General features: G+C 47.3%; 1 protein-coding gene across 1 annotated transcript in view; it reads right to left on the reverse strand.

The window, feature by feature from the left end:
• The window catches only part of SETD2 (SET domain containing 2, histone lysine methyltransferase), a 70,734-nt gene that overhangs the window by 21,656 nt on the left and 30,647 nt on the right, over window positions 1-18,431 (reverse strand). Inside the window, exons 6-12 of the mRNA XM_072854895.1 lie at window positions 18,187-18,310; window positions 16,839-16,916; window positions 16,434-16,531; window positions 14,420-14,546; window positions 12,659-12,793; window positions 11,870-11,998; window positions 8,130-8,768 (exon numbers count right to left, since the gene is read on the reverse strand). Of these exons, the coding sequence (XP_072710996.1) occupies window positions 8,130-8,768; window positions 11,870-11,998; window positions 12,659-12,793; window positions 14,420-14,546; window positions 16,434-16,531; window positions 16,839-16,916; window positions 18,187-18,310 (1,330 nt within the window). The remainder of the gene's footprint in view (window positions 1-8,129; window positions 8,769-11,869; window positions 11,999-12,658; window positions 12,794-14,419; window positions 14,547-16,433; window positions 16,532-16,838; window positions 16,917-18,186; window positions 18,311-18,431) is intronic.

Genomic DNA, 18,431 nt, shown 5'->3' on the forward strand with positions numbered 1-18,431 from the left:
TAGGGTCCTGGTCTTGCAAATGCTGGGACCGGGACTGCCACAGCTTAGCGCAGCATCCTTGTTAAACGCCAGTGGATTACGCAGCAGGGATTCTTTCGATGTCACGTTAAGTGACCACGTATCGCTACAGATTGCAAAACGAGTTTTATTGGCGCCACCCTGTTTGCGATTGTATTTTTAATTGCAATATTCCGACACTCAAAGTGTAAATGGCATTTTATCATACTAGTGATGCTAGTGATCCTACAGCATGTAAAAGGTACAGAGACGTTTTACAGTATTAATGATCGTCCGAGTTCTGGTAGCTTGGGAAAAAAGCTCGTTTTCTTTAATTCCAGCTTGTAGCAAGCCCTTGTTCTGTTCCCTTCCTGAAGTAACATAGTAGTTCACAAGAACACCCAGTTACTTGAAGCGGAAGGTGATGAACCAGCTGAATACGACCGGTATGGTCAGGCAAAACGAAATAAGACCAAAGAAACCAACTATGAAAAATCAGAGAGAGAAAATCCAGGGCATCCCCTGACGGAGGCTGCAGTTGCATCCCAAAAGAAGATGATTAATTCATAAAAGATATACTCAGCGCTATACAAAGAAGCCGTTCTGGTGGAGTGTGCCGAGACCCCGGCTTTCCCAGGGCAGGATTTGTGCCTTCCTATGACAGGAGATGGAGCAAAGCCAAAGCCTCGGTGAAGCCGCCTCCCCAAGTCCCCACTCCACGACCATGAGAGCCTCCGAACGGCGTTAATTCTTCATACTCGATGCGATGCCACATGCACCGATCGTACCGTGATGCCTCGGGGGGAAAACAGCGGGGACCTTCCCTACAGCACTAAAATATCCTCTCATTTAGGGCATGGATGAGGCAGAGGGGAGAAAAAGATGCATAAAAGTGTTACTGGGGGAGTGAAGACTGCTTCTAGTTGGGTATTTAAAGCTTCCCTACGCTCAGAAATACGAAGCTTTAGCTCAACTTGACTCTCAACCTTATATAATGTTCATTTTCTAAATAAAATCCCACTTGATTTTTTCAAAGCTGGCTGGAAATTAATTGACCGCCATCTCCGCTGGGCTGCCCGGTTGCACCAGATTGCATCACTCGTTAGCAATGTGTCCACCTCCAGCACTGGATTTAACGAGAGCGCCCAGGTTTGAGAGTCCCATTTTTATTGTGTTAGGAAAAAAACCATGTGCCCTGTGGGCTAAGAAAATGTATTTTCCTTTGGTGAAATAAATGAAAGTATAAGAAAGCCTGTTGTGGTCTGCTCACAAGACAAAACCACTTCAAAAGTGCTGCTGAAGGTTAAAAAAAAAAAAAAAAATTATTTTGGCCAAGATTTTTATTTTCTTAAATACCTGTTTTGCTTTTCTGTGGAGCCTCAACACAATGCAGCAAACACGTGCAGTCCGAAGTGTCTGCAAATCCGTATGCCATGATGAGAGGCATTAAGAGTTTGTAAATATGCCCTTTTTAAATTGTTCTTATTTATTTACACGTTTGCTATGGATCAAAAGACCCCAAAATCTAGGATGTGTTTAATGAAATGCAAAGACACAAGGCAGCAGCTCTCTGTTTGGGGTGGGGAGGGATGCGGAAGGATAATAAAGCCTGGCTGGGATAATAAAGCCTGTACAACGCTATTTCCTCGCCGTCCAGTGGCAGGGATTTATTTTGCTTCTTACTGCCTCGTGCGGGAAGGAGCAGACCACGAAGGCAGCTTCTGCAGACCCAAAAGCACCCACCAGCAACAGATTTTCTCTATTTATTTTCTTTCTCCTGCTTCAGCCCCCCAAAAAGCTCCTTCTCATACACACCACAGAGCAGCACGTTCAAAAAAAATCACCCCACGTCTGGCCCGAGCAGTGTTCCCATCAGCAGGAGAGAAGGTGCGGTAGGAGCCACCAAGCCATGAGATGATGGATGAACCAGCCAGGACAGCTAAAGGACAACGCAGCAGGCAAGTGGAGGGAAGAGCTAAGCTAGCCCAGCCTCCCCAGCTCCTAAAAAGATTTGTCCCATTAAATAGCGGGACATGCAATGGGAAATGACCGGAAAAAAGGGATAGAGGAATAGGAGGAGGCCAGAAGCCACGCTGAGTAAGTGGACTTGGCAAACATGGCACTGCCCGCTCCTGCCACGCGTTGCTTTCGGTTCACCATGACATTGAAAGCGCAGCTGCGGAAGGTAAGATATACAGCGATTTCAACTCAACGGAGATAACTGAGTCTAAGCTTTGAGGTCAAAGACGGTTGAACGTGTAAGGGGCAAGAAAGCATCTGCCCTCCCTAGGTAGGAGTGAGCATCTTTCAGAGGAAGACAGGGCTGTGACCACAGCGACAGGAGGCACCGGAGGGGGAAAATGGGTGAACCCATGGCAGGATCCGTCCCATCAAATTGGACTGCCCTAACAAAGGTCCAGGTGGCTCAAAATACAAGATAATTATGGACCGGGGAGCAAGCTACGTCTTGCTGGAGAGCAGCTACAGATCTACCCAACAGGCTGCAGAGCCGCCAGCATCGCTCTGGTGAAGACGGAGGCAGCCGAGTCTTTGAACCAGCAACACGCGGAGGAATATGTCAAAATTGCTCCATGAAAACCAGATGGTGGTCAAACCAGATGCAAGCTGGGGGAACTCCGAAGAAAAGCCTATTTTATTTTTGGAAACAGAAGCTGCTGGCTCTGAGGGTGCATAACGACTAAATCAATGCAACCACCGCTAACAGAGTCCAAATGGCTCGCTACCTTCCAGAACAATTTTTAATGAGTTGCACAGAAAATTAAACACAGAAAGAAAAGTGATACAAGTCTGTTACAAACAAAAGAAAAGAAAAAAACCACCCCAGAATAGAGGCCGTCCAGCTGCAGACACAAACCATCCTTGGCTTGGGAGAGGCAAGAGAGCTGCAGAGCGGTCTCAAGACTCAAAGGATGCAGCAGCAGGAAAGGAAGAGCGCTCTTAACAAAACTCTCCAGAAATCTGTCCCTTAGCTGCCAATTATTTCTGATTTAATGGGAGTAAACTGGAGAAGACCCATGGACACCAATGCTGGGCGTCAGGAAACAACAGCACGACCGGGTAGAGGCTTGTCTTGTGTTCATGCCAATGCAAGCACAGCGGGCAATGGGGTGACCGCTCTTCTACGCCGACCCGTGCCAACCCAGCCGTGCACCCGCGCTTCAAAACCTCTGCTGCTCAACCAGGGACCTGGCACGTTTCTCCTGGGGCCCGAGGGGATGAATCCCACGCCTGGACATAGAGCTGGAAAGCCACCTGCAGCCCTCCAGAGCTCGCGGCATTTGGCAGGGCTTAGGTCCTCAAAGCCAAGACGACCCACAGACCGTGTTGTCTCACCTAACTCTGCTCTGGAGTACTCTGAACTTATATTGTCAATTTGTTGAAGAAACATCACGCAACCGAATCCGTCCCCTACCAGGCTGGATACCCAACGCTCCACCAGCCAGGGCTGGATCTCCTCTTCCTCGCTTTCCTCCCTCCCCTCTGCAGCTCCCTCTGCACAAGCACGAAGCTCCAGCACGATGCCAAGGGATGGAGGAGAGCAAGAGAAAGGACTAATGCCACCACATCCCTGCTTGAAGGCCAAAAAAACCCACCACAAACAACAGCCTGGCCGCTCACCAGTGCCTATTGTTTTCGCAAACTATTTCTTGCTGTAAGTTATAACAAATTATAAGCCTCCTAATTAAAGCATGCGATGTGCGTGCCGGAACGAGAGCCAGTCGCCCCAGGATGGCTTGTCTGGGAACAGGACAGGCAAGAGGAGCTTCACAGAGCTGTCCTATCGAGATGTATCAGACGTGATTTGGAAAGACTATCTCAGGGGAAGACGAAAGCTCGGTTTGCCTGGGTCGCTGGCTCTGCTATCCCTGTTCAGGCTGATAATTAAGCTCACAGAACGGGTGTTCTCATTGCAAAAGAGAAAGTCCACCTTGGCCAAAGTTGGGGTAACACCTGAGCCTTGAACTCCAAGTCACTGCTAAATACTTGTGAGGCCACAAGTGTCCAACTAAAACCTTTTAAACCCAAGACACATGGCTCTTTCCAAAGGTTTTTCTTAAAAAAAAAAAAAAATCTTCTCCAACTCATGAGGGCAAGGTCTGGGGATCCTCACAGCTACAACTCCTACCTGCCCTCTCCCCAGAAGGTGAGGACATCCTCTGCCCACCCAGGGGTGGAGGAAGATGCCAAAAGCTCAGTCCCACCTGCCACAGAGCAGAGCCCAAACTACGCTAGCACGGTGGGACGTTCTGCAGCAGCCAGCGCTGCCATGCCGGTTGTGTTCACGCGGCATTAGTCAATTGGCAGAGCACGCAGGTTCGCTATGGGACAGATTTTAGACGTGTAACGGGGCATCGCACGAAGCCTAGAGCTTGGGTAGTGGAGCTGCAGGACCTCCAGGCCCGCTTTGGGGTAAACGGCGAGGAAACCCCAAGGGCCAGACCACCCTGAAACACCAAATCTATTAAAGCAGATGCTACGCTTGAAGCCAAATGCACTCTCCTGCCCCTCAGCCTTAGCTACTGAAACGCAAGCCATCAAAAAGACACTGAGAAAAGCCTGCCATGCTTGGCAGTGCTGACCCTACTGCTTGTTCCTGTCATGCCGAGAGGGTAGAGTACCAGGTCTGTTGGCCATCCTGTTGCATATCACCTCCATCATGGGTTTGGCTGTATGGATCAGTCCACGGAGCCTTACCTGAGCACAATCCTCCGGCTGGAGCGGGCTAAGACGCCTGGAAGAACCATGTTGAACCACCACCTGCACCCTGCTGGGTGTCCACCAACCAGCCTTTGCCACCCAGGGTGAGTTTTCAGCATGGGGAAAGGTATGCACCGCTTCCTCAGAGAGCAGGAACGGCGTGCACAAGCCCAGGCTGAAAACTTACCCCACTGGGGAGTGTGAGTGTGTGTTGCGATGGGTATGTAGCAGTGGCCAACACTCCTCGCGGGTTAAGGAGTCGGCGTGTACGAGCCCTGTAAGCCGAGGACTTACAAGTCCTGTGTATAGAGGTATAGAAAAAGATAGCTCACTTAATCCTTTCATGCCAGGAGTTGGGATTTTCCCGGAGCGACGTCCATTGCCGGCAATGGACGCACCAAAATAACGTCGGCATCAATGAGTTAACCACCTCTGTCCTCTTTTCACCTATTATATTGCTCATGCATCATCCAGCTTCCCAACCATCTTCCCGTTTCTTCACCGTATGCACGCTATGTCCTCTCCCTTCTTCAGCACGGAGTTGAAAATGGAGTTGAGAAAAGGAGACACATGGTCAGCTCCTTGCTGCCCTGAGAAGCTAGATGGAAATGGTTGAAATTACAAGGGGGTCATCAGCAAGACTGGAGAGGACATAGCTTAAGTTACGAGGTTTCAGACCCTCCCGCCCCCCCATCCAATGCCAGTTATTGCAGATGTTCCACCACTCAAAACAAAACCAGCTTTTAAAAAGCTTGGAAGTGCTGGAAAAGGCACCTAGCGCTCTTGCCGCTGAGGTGACCAGGTTTTCCACGGTGACTATCCATCCCCCTTCCATCTAAAGCATTGCCGTGCCAGCTTAGTCTTTTCTTTTAGACATCGGCCACCTCCGGGCTGGGCTATGGTGGCGTCTTAACAGGTGAGAGTCAGACAGAAGCAGTTAACTCTTAGTGCCATGATAAAGTCCAGGACACAGAATGAATCCCCAGGTCACAGTTTCCCCACAAATGCTTTACAGGAGAGAAATGAGTTTTCACAGACTCATGGCATGATTCTGCTCTTTTGGGTTGGATTTGCTGGGATTACTACAAAGCTAGGCCTTGTGAGATACAACCCCATCCCTACGACCAGACACACGCGCTGCATCAGGCTATTAGCATCCTTGCAACGACCCGACGTTAATTAATAAGTACCCAGAGAGGATGTGAATCTACATCTTAAATAGCAACTGTGACGGGTCGTGACTCCACAGCATGACCACGGGCTTCAGCAAAGGTCTCTAGATACCCAAGGCTGAGCTCCTCCAAGCTCAAAAGAAAACACAAGCCTTGGTGGTCAAATGACACTGTCAGATCAAATTTGGTCTCAAACCAACATTTTGGAGGAGTCACTCATTTTGTGAAACTTCACACTTTTCATTAGTGCTTTTCAACATTTTTTTCTGTGCTGTTTCAAGTTTAAACACCGCAGCACGTCATCCTGGAAGTGAACACGTCTGCTTGCAAACAGAAAACTCAGTCTGGGTAGTCCAAAGCAAGTCTATCTCCAAAGCAGTGTAGGACTAAGACTTGACTTAGCTTTCAGTTTAAACAATCCCAGGTATTAGCAATGGTTGGCAAAGGACTTGGCTTCAATTTCACCATAAATTCAACCTGACAGTGTCGCTTCAGGAAAGAAAATCATGAGGCCCCCTCCGTGAGATTTTAAGAGTCTGCAAATTAAAATCTAGTAAACAATCAGATCCACTTGGTAAAGAAAGGAGAGGGAGGGGGGGAAAAAAAAAGAAACACAACCTAACTTCTCTATAGAAACATATTTTAGTTGTTTGTACAGTAAAGTCTCACCTCTTCTCCCACTAAGATTTATGGCTCAAATGATTATGCTCAAATTCTGCAAATGTTCAAGAGTATCTGATTCTTCTGAAAAATTCAGAGATTAAGGTAAGATTTCTCTTAAGTCTTATGTAAATCTCTAGATAAGTTTTATAAATGCTAATGTTTGTAGCTACGGTCGCTGAACGGTAGAAGCAAAGGTTCACGGACTCAAAGCTAGCTGCGGTCTCCTCCACCTGCGCGTGACGCTGCAGTATGCGTAACAGCCATTATTTTTATTAGCCTCTTCTAAATCATTACTCATTATCAAATTCAGTGGGTAAATCAATTCTTTAGCTATATGATGCATCGTAAAACATAAATTTGCCTAAAGACTACTTCCAATAATTAAAACTAGGCGGACACTTGATTAAGAGAAGGGCAGAAGACCCTCCACAACCTTTTCCACCAAGCCCACACCATGCCAGAAGCACAGCAGTGCCTTCGATTCCTTTGCTGGATCCTCAGCAAATGCTGCTTTTACACTTATTGAAGTGTAAAAGCAACTTAAAGGCTCCCACGCTTCACCCTTCTTGCTCTCGAATATACTATAAGGAATATACTATAAGGAATATACTATAAGGAATATAATCCTACAGAAGCAGCAGATGGGCAAGGAGTTTCCAAAGACCTAAAGAAACCCCAGGAAATGCCTGAAACGTTGAGTGGCGAGTTACTGGAACGTCATCCTATGTCCCATCAAAAAAAGCTGTCGGCTGAAGATGGAGCGGCCAAGTTGGCCACCTACGCCGCGTGGGGACAGAGGAGGATTCTAGAGAAGAGAAGGCAGCCTGCAGCCACCAAGCCCTTCTCTTAAAGAGGTTATCTGCTTGAGGAAGACCTTGATGGGAGTGAAACCGTGAGCAGCTGCATACTCTAGCAGTCTTTAAAGGCTCAAATAACACCCACAAATCTGAGTATTCACCTGATCTAAACACCAACTGCAAACACCCAGAGGTTAACCCAGCGCTACGACTATCGAGAGAACGCAATATGGCCAACAGACCGGTTTCTGGAGGCTCTATACGTTACAGATGAAAAGCAGATGTTAACAGGACAGGAAACGCTGACGATGTTGTGATAATTGAATTTAGGAGTAGACGCTCCATCAATTTGTTTCAACATTAACAGATACAGGGCCACTTCAACCAAAAATGCTTGTGGCGCTGTCGCTAGCCTCTTTTTCTGATGGGTTGAGAAGGGAATCTCAATCCCTTACAGCTGCCCTCCCCCTGAACAGCCTAAAAAAAGAACTGGATGACTAAGGTGTCTTCGTGGTGCCCAAACTGAATTATCTGCTCTTTTCAGCGTGCAACGCACCGACGCCTGGAAATCTGCTGTAAGTCACGTACAGGGTAGTTTGCAATGAAAGGATATATACAGAAAGCACCTGGAGAAGCCCTTTCGCGTAGAAAAGGCAATCTCAGTTGTCAAGCATTTACCAACAGGACAACAACTTAGCCCCGTTTGTACTGAACCGCAAACAACTCTGCATTTTCCTTAGCAAGAGTAGAGGTGGTGTAGCTGCAGGTAGGTGTCTCTTACCTTGAGCTCCTTCCAGCTGTCGAGCAGCCTGGTAGCCAAATCGCTCACATCCACAATTTTGTCCGTTTGTTCTTGGCTCCTCTCGCTCTCAACGTCGGATACGCCTTCCTCTTCGTCTTGAGATGGCGTTTCCATCGTAATGGGCTCTTCCAGCTTCGCACCGTTGCTCTCTTTGACCTCGGCTTCAGGCTCAGCCTCCAGCTCTGCAGCTTGGGGTTTGCTGCTCTCCACCGGCGCATCAACAGCAGCTTTGATCTCCTGCTGCTGCTGCTCCTCTGACACCTCCATCGGAGCACCCTCCAGCTGGTCCAGGTCCTCTTTGCCCTCCTTCCCTTCCAGCTCACTGGTTGTATCCGAGATGGCACTGTCCATGCTGTTTTCACTTATAATTTTCAGCCTTCGAAATACCAGCTTCTTAGGGGTGTCCGTGTCACCTTCCGCGCTCTGCTTGGTGGAAAGATCCGGCGTGTTGAGTGGCGTGTGAGCCCGCGAGGTGTTCTCGCTCGAGTAGCCATCCCCTTCGCTGAGCTGTGGGACAGCCGTCTTGGTCTGAGCCCAGCGCTGAATAATGGGAAGCACTTTGCTCTCCTCCAGCATGTTCTTGGTAGGTATAGGCAGGAGCTCTAGCGTCTTCATAATCTAATCGCAAAGACAAAAATCACACTGTTAGAGCCATTAGAATTTAAAGCCGTCTCCAACTTGGAACAATTTCCTTTTCTCAACAAGAGGTAACTCTGCAATATCAATATGATGGTGACAGGTCACGGGTCGGGGATAGCGGCGTCCCTGCTCGAGGCTGAACTGCAGGGGTGAACTTCTGCAGAGAGCAAATAAACCGTGAGTGGGTGGAAAACACTGAGCACAAGTATTTAGCAGTTAAACTCATTTAGCAATTAGTTGCAATTAAACTGATTTCAAAGAGCTCAGACGCTTATGGCTGGCCATACCCATTCCTAGGGCAATCAAGGCAACAATACAGCAGTTAGATAGGCAACGTGAAAGAAAACCTGATCAGAAACATCAAGATGTATCGGCAGTCAAAATAGAGGCGATCAACACAAAAAAGTTTGCAAACTAATACCGGGAAAGCTTTTTCCTCACTCGACAGAGGTGCCCTGTGCTGCAGCAGAAGCTGGAGCATTACCAGTGTCAACGGTCTGCTGCTCATGGAGCTAAACCTTGTGGACAACTGGGGATCTTCCTTCAGTCCTCCAACCACGAGACGAGGTGAGCATCCCTGATACTGATGGCACTTCCAGCTGATTTAATCTTGCCAGAAAAATGAGGCTGCCGCTAGCACCTGCACTCTCAGTACCACAACACGCTTCCAGCACCCAACAAGGGGGTCCCAGGAACAGGTATCCTCCTTCAGACACCCAGAAACACCTGGAGGTACCAGGTGATGGAGCCAACACAGTGTCAGAGACCACAGCACAGCTCATGCTATAGCGCTTTCCCCTGGAGACCAGCCAAAAAGCTTGGCCTCAACTGGGTCGTGTCCAAAGCCTGAGATGAGAAACAAGTTCTTGAAAAGATCTTCGAAATCCTTTTACAAAACCTGTCAGTGGGAACGGGGATCACGGGCACAGAAAGAAGCACCAGACGTTAAATGAGCACAACCTTTCCAGGATCCAGCAAGTGACTTCAGCAACTTCTCTCCCAACACCAGACCCCAAATGCCCGGTTTTGAAGCAAGAGATAGCCAGCCCTTCTCCAGGACTTTTCAACTCGTTTGCTTTCAAAGCCAGCCCTCCAAGAGTGGAGGACAGAAGATGGTTTTATGGCATTATGCTAATTTCTGCCATGGGCATCCGATGGCCAAAAGACCATTTCTCTTAAAACAATGATAGTTTTAAAAAAAAGGGGGGAAAAAAAGCATAGTGTTATCTGGCCCCTATCCCAAGCCCCACTTGCAACTCAGTGAAGAGTTACGGGGATTTTAAAATAACATATCCAATCCACAAAACCCCACCAAAGTTGACAGTGTATTGTGACCAGATGCATCGAGATGAAGCCACCACAACCACAGCAATTCAGTTTCCCTCCTGAAACTTGTGGGGAGCAGCTCTGGGTTTGAGATCAATGAGGCTGAGTGCCTGAATCTGTTCCAGGGGAAAACCAGAGTCTAACCTGACCATTGATTTCTCCAAAGCCAGAGGTCGAAGACAAGTCGGAGGCGAGCTACCTAGCAGCTCTGCAATGCCATGGCACCTGTACGTCAGGGAGCAAGAGGTAGGCACCATATGTACAAAAATCCAGACTCGAGACTCCCTCAGAGCAACGGCTTCAACATCTATCATGTGGGATGGATCCTACCTACCTCAAAGAAGAAAATACTGCAGTCCCAAAGGGGAATAGCTCCTAAGAGCTATTCCAAAGGTGAATCCCAAAGGGGAATCCCTCCTAAGAGCAGTTACTGCAACAGATTAACTCAGTCCCTGTAGATTTTGTCTCAAAAGATCTTTTTCTAGCCTCGTGAGCAGCACCTCCCCACACGGCAACACGGGGGTGACGCATTGCGGCGAGAGGAACTTGACTCGGCAGCTGTCAAGCACTTCTGCTTTGGCTGTAAGTACTGAAAAGCTACATCACATCAGAAAACTTGAGGCACCCGCTGAATCCATGCCTTGGACACAACGTACGCGGCCCATCAGCAACAGCATGCTCTGCCCAGCACAAGGCTGATGAAGTATGGGTAGGTCTACTCAAAGCCTGCAAGTCAGCAAGCTCTAACGTAACGTCAGAGACCCCTAACCCAACAGCACTAAAATTTTCCAGGTATTTACAGCCAAAACTTTGTCTAAGTAAGGACGGATGAGGACTAGGTGGTGGAACTGGTGGCCTTCCCATAGGACACACTGCAGAGCGGACAGATCTGCTGTCCCTCTCACCACCAGTGACACAGCCGCTTCGAGAGAAACACAGAAGCTGTCTCATTAGGTCTGATATCGAGCTGGGCTCCAGAAATCTTCAGGTACCCCCATCCCACCCCAAGAGCTGAAGGCTCACAAAAGCACAGGTAGGCAGCTCTTCACCTTCTGATACCAACAGCGCTTGTTTCTCAGAGGGAACACCTGAACCCACGGTGTTAAAGAGGAGAAAGGCATGAGTAGGACACGACTCATTCAGAAATGCTTAGTACCAGCTTGGAGAAAAATTGTGCTGAGCTAAGGAAGCAGAGTTGGGCAGGATTGTCACCGTTTCTGAAAAACAAAGGAGAAGTCAGCAGGAGAAGAGGCGCCTGGAGCTCTAGAGCTCACACGGCTTCTGCTTTCTTGCTCGGGACTGAGGGCCGCGTGCGCCTCTCCAAACTGCACAGCAACCTTCTTGTAGAAGAGTTCTTTAATAAAGGAACTTCCAGATGTCTTTCTGCATGCAACGCTGAAGTGCATATAGAAAACAGAAATATTCAAGTTCCACTTCAGACCGTCCATACCTCCAATTCCCTGTGAGATTCAGTACGGAATAAACAGCAACGGCAACAATCTCTATTTAAGTCTGGCTCATGTCACTAAGAAATCTAAGGAAAACCACAAGAGCAAATTCTTTCCATATATTAAGGATCTTCCTTAAAGCAGAAATTTTAGGCTGTAGTATTAAGGATAACTGCAGTTTGTTTTCAGGAACACTTGGCACGCGATATGTATATTTAAAAAAAAAAAAGAAAAAAAAAAATCATCATGCTTCTGAGCAATTAGCAACGCTGCTAGGAAAGCTTCAAACCCGAGGGAATTACTGACCTCCAGCTGCAACTTCAGGTTGTTAGCGGTGCTTCCTCTCCCATCGCCCAGTTCCGTCATCCAAATCCAGAGGAGAGATAAGCCGTGACACTCCAGGAAGGACTTGAGGCAGGACTGCGAGTGCGTGTTCTGGATGAGCCAAAGTTAGAGAGAGTCCGTGGGAATGGTCGGAGACTTACAGGCAAAAAAACCCCGTTGACTTCCACCGGCTAACATGGCTAACTGCTCAACTGGGCTTACGTTACCTGTCAAACCCACTGCAGAAGCCAGAACTAGGTGCCTGCCAAGATCAGTGCACGTCTAACGTAATTTAAGAGGCCACAACTGCCGGGTTTGGAGCAACAACGCACACAGAACCGTTACAACCGTTACCTGGTGGACAGCTCGTATTGCAGAATAAAGCTTAACGAGATAACGGGTTGCACAGAAAACTGGCTGCAACTCATCTGCACTCGGTCAGAGGTAAGAACGCAAGACAATTTTGGAGATAAGACAGCTAGGATTTTAAGCCGACAAACTACTCATTTACAGTCTAAATCCCTTATGTACAAGTTGCTTCTAGAAATGGGCATTCTGCGTCACCACCCAAGTTCTACCAAATACGAAACGAGCAACAGGGGGAGATTACACTCCAGCTATAACCCACGCAGAACCGCCCGGCTCGCGCTTGGGATGGCGGCACAAGTGCGAGGCCTTTCTCCCACCCTCCCCTTCCTCCTCCAACGAGAGCTCCAAGGACATTGCTTTAACGGGACACGGCCTCCTCCCCTTCAGCTGGGACCTCCTCACCTGTATGAGTTTGAGGCAGGTGAGCTTCTGCTCCAGAGTTTCGATCCGAACCATCAGCCGGGATAAGCTGAGAACTTGGTTCTTATCAGAGAGACCCTCTCCGTTCTCCAGCAGCGCTTCCAGCTCCCCGTCCACCTACCACGGCCAAAGAAAAACAACTCTCAGGTCGTGCCGGGCTCATGCCATCCTACGCGATGGCAGAGAGAATCCGCTCCTTGGCTTTGAGAGCCAAGAGAAGCCTCTCCCGAGCAATTTGCCCATACGGAAAAGAAGCCTGGCTTTAATTTGACTCAACGTGGTTGGGTTTCTTTTATCTGGCCTATTAAGGGTTGGTTTTTTTTTTAGACCATAAATCCCGTACAAGAGCACGCTGTTCCCACCAGTTCCGTCTATACTGGGGACAGAGGGCAGCCAGTTGCACTCCTGCCTGACACACACGCAACACGCAGGAATCCCCCGACTCTAATATCCATTTCTCCTAATGAATTAGAGATGTTTTAGGCACGTTTTGAACGTATACATCTAACGCTGCGTGGAGGAAATTCCAGGTGCGTGCACCAAAATACTCCCAGTCGCAAAGTTTATCTTTTCGCAAAGGAAAACAGATGTGCGCTAAGAGATTATCTTTAATTGCGGATAGATTGACTTCTTTAAATACCTAACTGGTATTTATAATCTTTACAACCAGAGGCGCATTCCTTTCCATGTGGACACGGAAAATATCAACGTTCATAATTTAGCCTACTGCTCAGTGCCACCAATTAGCATTTTAAAACCACTTATAAATGACATATAAATAATTTCTTGGCTTCCTGACTCTCCGATACAGTAAATACAGATGAAGCTGGCGTTTTCAAAGGTAGCTTCTCCCAAAAGAGCAGGTGACAAATCTTTTTTGGAGGAATAGAGATTTGTATTTCAAGGAGAGAACAATTACATCTCGTAGGAAGCAGAAGGAGCCCGTCCAGTTTCTTGCAGCAGTCTGCACCCAGGAAAAACTCCTTTTGACTGCTTTGCTCAGACTTCTCTGCAGTTTCCTACATCTACCATGTGAACCCATCCCTGCAATTCAATGAGGGGACTACATGCATGAAAAGCTATAAAAAGACTAAAAACAAGTCTGGATTTACGTTACATATTTCATTCACGTCCATCTGCAAACACAACTGTAACTGAAGTCTGCACAAATACGACACGTGTTCATACAAGTTCCTCCTGGAAGCTGACTTGCCTTTAGGCCAAAGCAATTAAGAGATTCAAATTTCACATCCCAGCCCGGAGACGGCAAACATCTGCCCCCTTTCAGCCATCAAATTTCAGGTAATGTCCTGAACGGTGAAGCCCGCTATTGCCCGTCTTTCACCGACGTTTAAAAATCATGCAACACAAACCAAATTTTTCAAACCATGTAGAATTTCGTATGCTTTTTAGTAGCACGCGGTATTGATGGCGAGATATTGTACCTGTGAAAGCCCCTCTCTGGCGGGATTTTGTGCTAAGTAACCCAGAGAAAGGAAATACAGATTGAACTAAAGCTCCAAGAAAACACAAGTATTGAGGGCCCCTGTGAAATAAAATGATACAAATACACCCATGGAAAAGACTGAGCCTTGAGGTCATCGAGAGTCACTGATCGCAGAAGAAGACCTTAGAGGTGACCTGAAGGCTCACGTAGAGAGGATCAAGCCCAGGGTCAACCCTTGGCTGCTGCTACTCTTAGAAATAAACCCCCCCACACACACAAGGGAGAATCAGACTCACCGAGTCCTTCTTACGGGAGCGCTCCTTTTTCATTTTCCCTCCGGCGGCTCGGATGCTGACCCTGTTCTCTCCTCCCAGGTAACCCCGGCAGTTGGCCGAGCCGCAGAAACATTTCTGAGCCTCTTTGCTGTTGGTGAGCGTAAGCGAGAGAGCAGTTTAATAACAGATCAACTGCATCCACAGCGAGTTATTTTACCTTCCTCTTAAGTGCATCCTCAGAAGACAGGGACGGGAACTTCTCTGCATGGCAAGGCCTTTCTGGCCACTGAAAATTCAAGCAAAGTCTTTTATTTCTTACAGAGCTACCGTGATCCCATGTTGTCTCAGCTGGAAACCAAAGCCTGCTTCACTTCCAGGCTCTTCGTAGGTCAAGAACCAAGAACCAGAAAGGAAAAGGTGGGGCTGTTGGGTCGGCTAACTTCTTACCACACGCTGCAATCAATATATTAATTTTCCTAATGAACATATAATTATGATTAGATATTCATTAGGAAAAAGGCTTGCATTTTGTAGCTCAAAACAGAATAAAGAATGAGCTGAGGATTCGTGGAAGTAGTAAAACTCAGGTGGAAGATGGGTTTTTGCACAGATACACAGCAATGGAGAGCAGAAGAGAGATAAATTATCTTATATTCAGTATTTCTACAAAGCCTCTGTATTTTCTACTTGACATACCATACATTTTAAAGTATATGGCACACTTGTTTGGGTGAACGGGGTTCTTTTTTGGAAACGTGCATAATCCACTGGAGGAACGTGGCTCTGCAGTACGAGCAGTAAGAATCAGGGAAGCTCAACTGCAGGACCTTCTGTGAAGCAGAACCTGAGCTCAGGAAGGATGCCCAAGAGATCAGAGCTGGAAAACTCCAGCGAGACAAGACTAGGTTCACTGAACTCAAATATACGAGACATCGGAGTGAACCAATATAGCAAAATGATTCTCCATCAGAGAGGCCCTAACGGGGCCATAATATGAAACCCTTAATAATTTTGACCAGGCCATATACAGGCAAAAATAAAACTGTGGGTGTACAGACTGCATATTACGTGACCTTCCCCAGCTTTAGAGATATTCCCACGTGCCTAGGAATCAAACAGGCTTTGCTGCAAGAGCAACCAGAAAGGCTGAGGCTAAGTTTGCCTTCCTTCCTGCAAGTTTGCACCAGGAACAGAAAATTAACGACAGCATCTGACGCTTTAGCACAAATAATTTTATAATGCACCTAAAAAATTCATTTCTGATTCTTCTGCGTATAGAAAGAGCCATAGTGTTGCATAAGGCCGGATCCAGAAGGAAAAGGAAGAGACGCTCCTTAAACAACTGTATTCAGTAAAAATAACCTAGGGATTATAAAATGGATCTACAATTAATCTCATAATTACATGTTGCTTCAAGCCTGTCAGACGCTATTTTGTGCTAATCGCATTAAAGAGAGTGAAATACTTTGCCATACACCTGGACAAGCAGTAATATAAAAATATTAGGCTCGGGTTTAGCGAAGGGAGCCAAAGCCCACGCTGGAGCTTGCACACCTGCACTTCTGGAGTCGGACAGGAAGAGGGAACGTGCTATCTGTTGGGGTTTTACAGCTCTGCAAGTATTTGCAAAGTCGTAAAACAGGGGTGGGTGGAGAAGAAGAGGCATTCTTTAAGAGCATTGCAAAGTCTGGAGCTTGGGTAATTAATAATTAGACAGAGGAAAGAAACAGTCAAGATAATTATGTGGGAAATGTCCACTGGGGAGAGATGGTATGAAGTGGAACAAAAAGGCAAGAAAGTGACACTGGAAAAGACGTATTAAATCAATGGGACGTTCCTCTCCCAGTCTCTTGTGTTAGAAAATGGAAGAAGCTTTATCCAGGTAGCTTTTTATATAGTTGAATTCCAGTTCATTTACAACTGCTCTGTTAGACCAGGCTTTGCAATGGTTTGTTTCGGAGCAGGATTTGTTCATTGCACCAACACTCACAAAACCCCACTTCCAGCAGCTTAAGCAGAGAGCGCCGAAACGTACCCGTATCTCTGGAACTGGTAATCAAACGTCAGCTCTGAGCCCGACGGGACTAGTTTGGTGGTGAAAAATCCAACTCTGAGCTGCCCATTCACAGTCCACTAAGGCAAGGAAAAAACAAGATGACAATATCTGTTACAAAAGCCAGGCTTGACTCTGGTTTTGCTTTAAATTAACAAGGCTAATCCTTCAAACAGCATCACTGATAAACTTAAAATTTGCTATCGGGATCGGCAGTACACGCCCATCTCAAAGGTAGCTGTTTCCATTTCACTAAGTTACAACAACAACAACAACAACCCAAAACAAAGAGATGCAAAGATAAAGGAGGAACGCTTTTCACTCTGAGCTTGCCAAGTCGCAAGGCAGTGGAAGTGAGAAGCCGGCAGCTTTGATCCAGCAGTTTACCTTTTGTGTCTCGCAGTTTGGTTCACAGCTGTGGTTCATAAAACGAGAGCAGTTTCCTTTCTGGGTAGCATCGATTATCTGAAAAGAAACAACAAATAGAGCGAAACAGCCTCTCTCCCTCCGCACCGGGCAGAAATACGAAGCAGTATAGCTATGAACGCCGCATGTTTGAACACAACCCACGTAGAAGTCATCGCCCTTTCCTGCTCCAGCTATCAACTTTATTTGGTTTGGAGAACGGGTCTTATAATGATATGAAGAGCCCCCAAAAAAGGAAGAACACTAAGCAACTGGTACGTGTTTTCACCTGTTTTCTTAGTTTTCATTGCTGGTTAACGCAGAGTTCTTAGTTGGGTGGGGATCCTGAATTTTTCATATCTGTTTCTGACCCTCTGATACGTGGTACAATGACCGTGAGGGCTGGGAAAGCCGAACGGCTCTGCCACACACGTGGTGCTCGAATAGAAAGGTCATCTCCTGGATCACTGCGTCCTCCCTTTTATAACTGGAAACACTCCTCTGTGCCCCCTTGTGATCACGTAACAATCCCACGGCAGCTACAAAAATTGCTTACTTTGGGGGGGAAAAAAAGAGGAAAAAAGCACTCGGAGTATTTTTAGCTCATTTACTGTAAAGCTACCCAGACCCAAAAAGTCTTGACAGAAGAGACAAGCAGAATATGATATTAAATTTCTATTTATACGCTTTGTTCTCAGCGAGGGAGGGCCCGTCGCCCGAGGTAAGCAAGGCTGCGCTCTCTGCGTCGCAGCTCCACGATCCCATAGAGCTGAAGTCAAGAGAAATAATAGAGAACTCCTGGTATATAAATATTTCAGTGACAGTAATCCTGCACGTAGGGACTCCACCAGCTAAAAGCGTCCCAATTTAATGTAGTTCTGTGAGCAAGGGAAGAAAGGAAACGTGGTTTCTTGGTGTGTCTTCTAGACTGGTTTACTTGGGCACCCAAGAAGGTTGAGTTTGGCTTGAAGCATCTCCCCGAGCAGAGACACAGACGGGGTTTCTCCCCCACAGAGGTCTGCTCGTGTGGAAGGGATGGGCCATACTCCGTCCTTTGCCTCGGGAGGACAATTTCTCCTCTCCAAGGACACCAGGATAGAGTTAAGCTACCAGACTTCTGTTAAACCAGGTTGAAACTGAGCAATGGGTTAAAAAAGCCATGTAAGGTATGACAACACAAAGCCAGCCAAAGTTTCCTTTCCTTAGGAGAACATTTCTGATAGATTCAGGACGGTGCTTAGTGGGTTCACAGGGAGTCGGCGCTGTACGTAACCAGGGCTACGCCCAGCCAGCCTCCCCCGAAGCCAAGCACAGCAACCACACTGCTCACCTCGTCATTCTTCAGGGCCATGAAATAATAGTGAATGTTCTTGTTCCGGGCATATTCCTTCACGCGAGCCTTGAACTCTTTGTGATCCAGCACTTCTCCGCAGTACTCCAAGACAAAAGTGTTGCTGCAAAGCCCAAGAGGAAAAAAGCATCACTCAGCCGCAAGCAAGAAACACCACGGAACAGAAAATAACTCCCGCTGAGACGGGCTCTCTGAATACAACTTGCAGCCTGGTCATCCTGGTG

Source organism: Ciconia boyciana, chromosome 2 (genome assembly GCF_034638445.1).
Source record: "Ciconia boyciana chromosome 2, ASM3463844v1, whole genome shotgun sequence".
NCBI lineage: Eukaryota > Metazoa > Chordata > Aves > Ciconiiformes > Ciconiidae > Ciconia > Ciconia boyciana.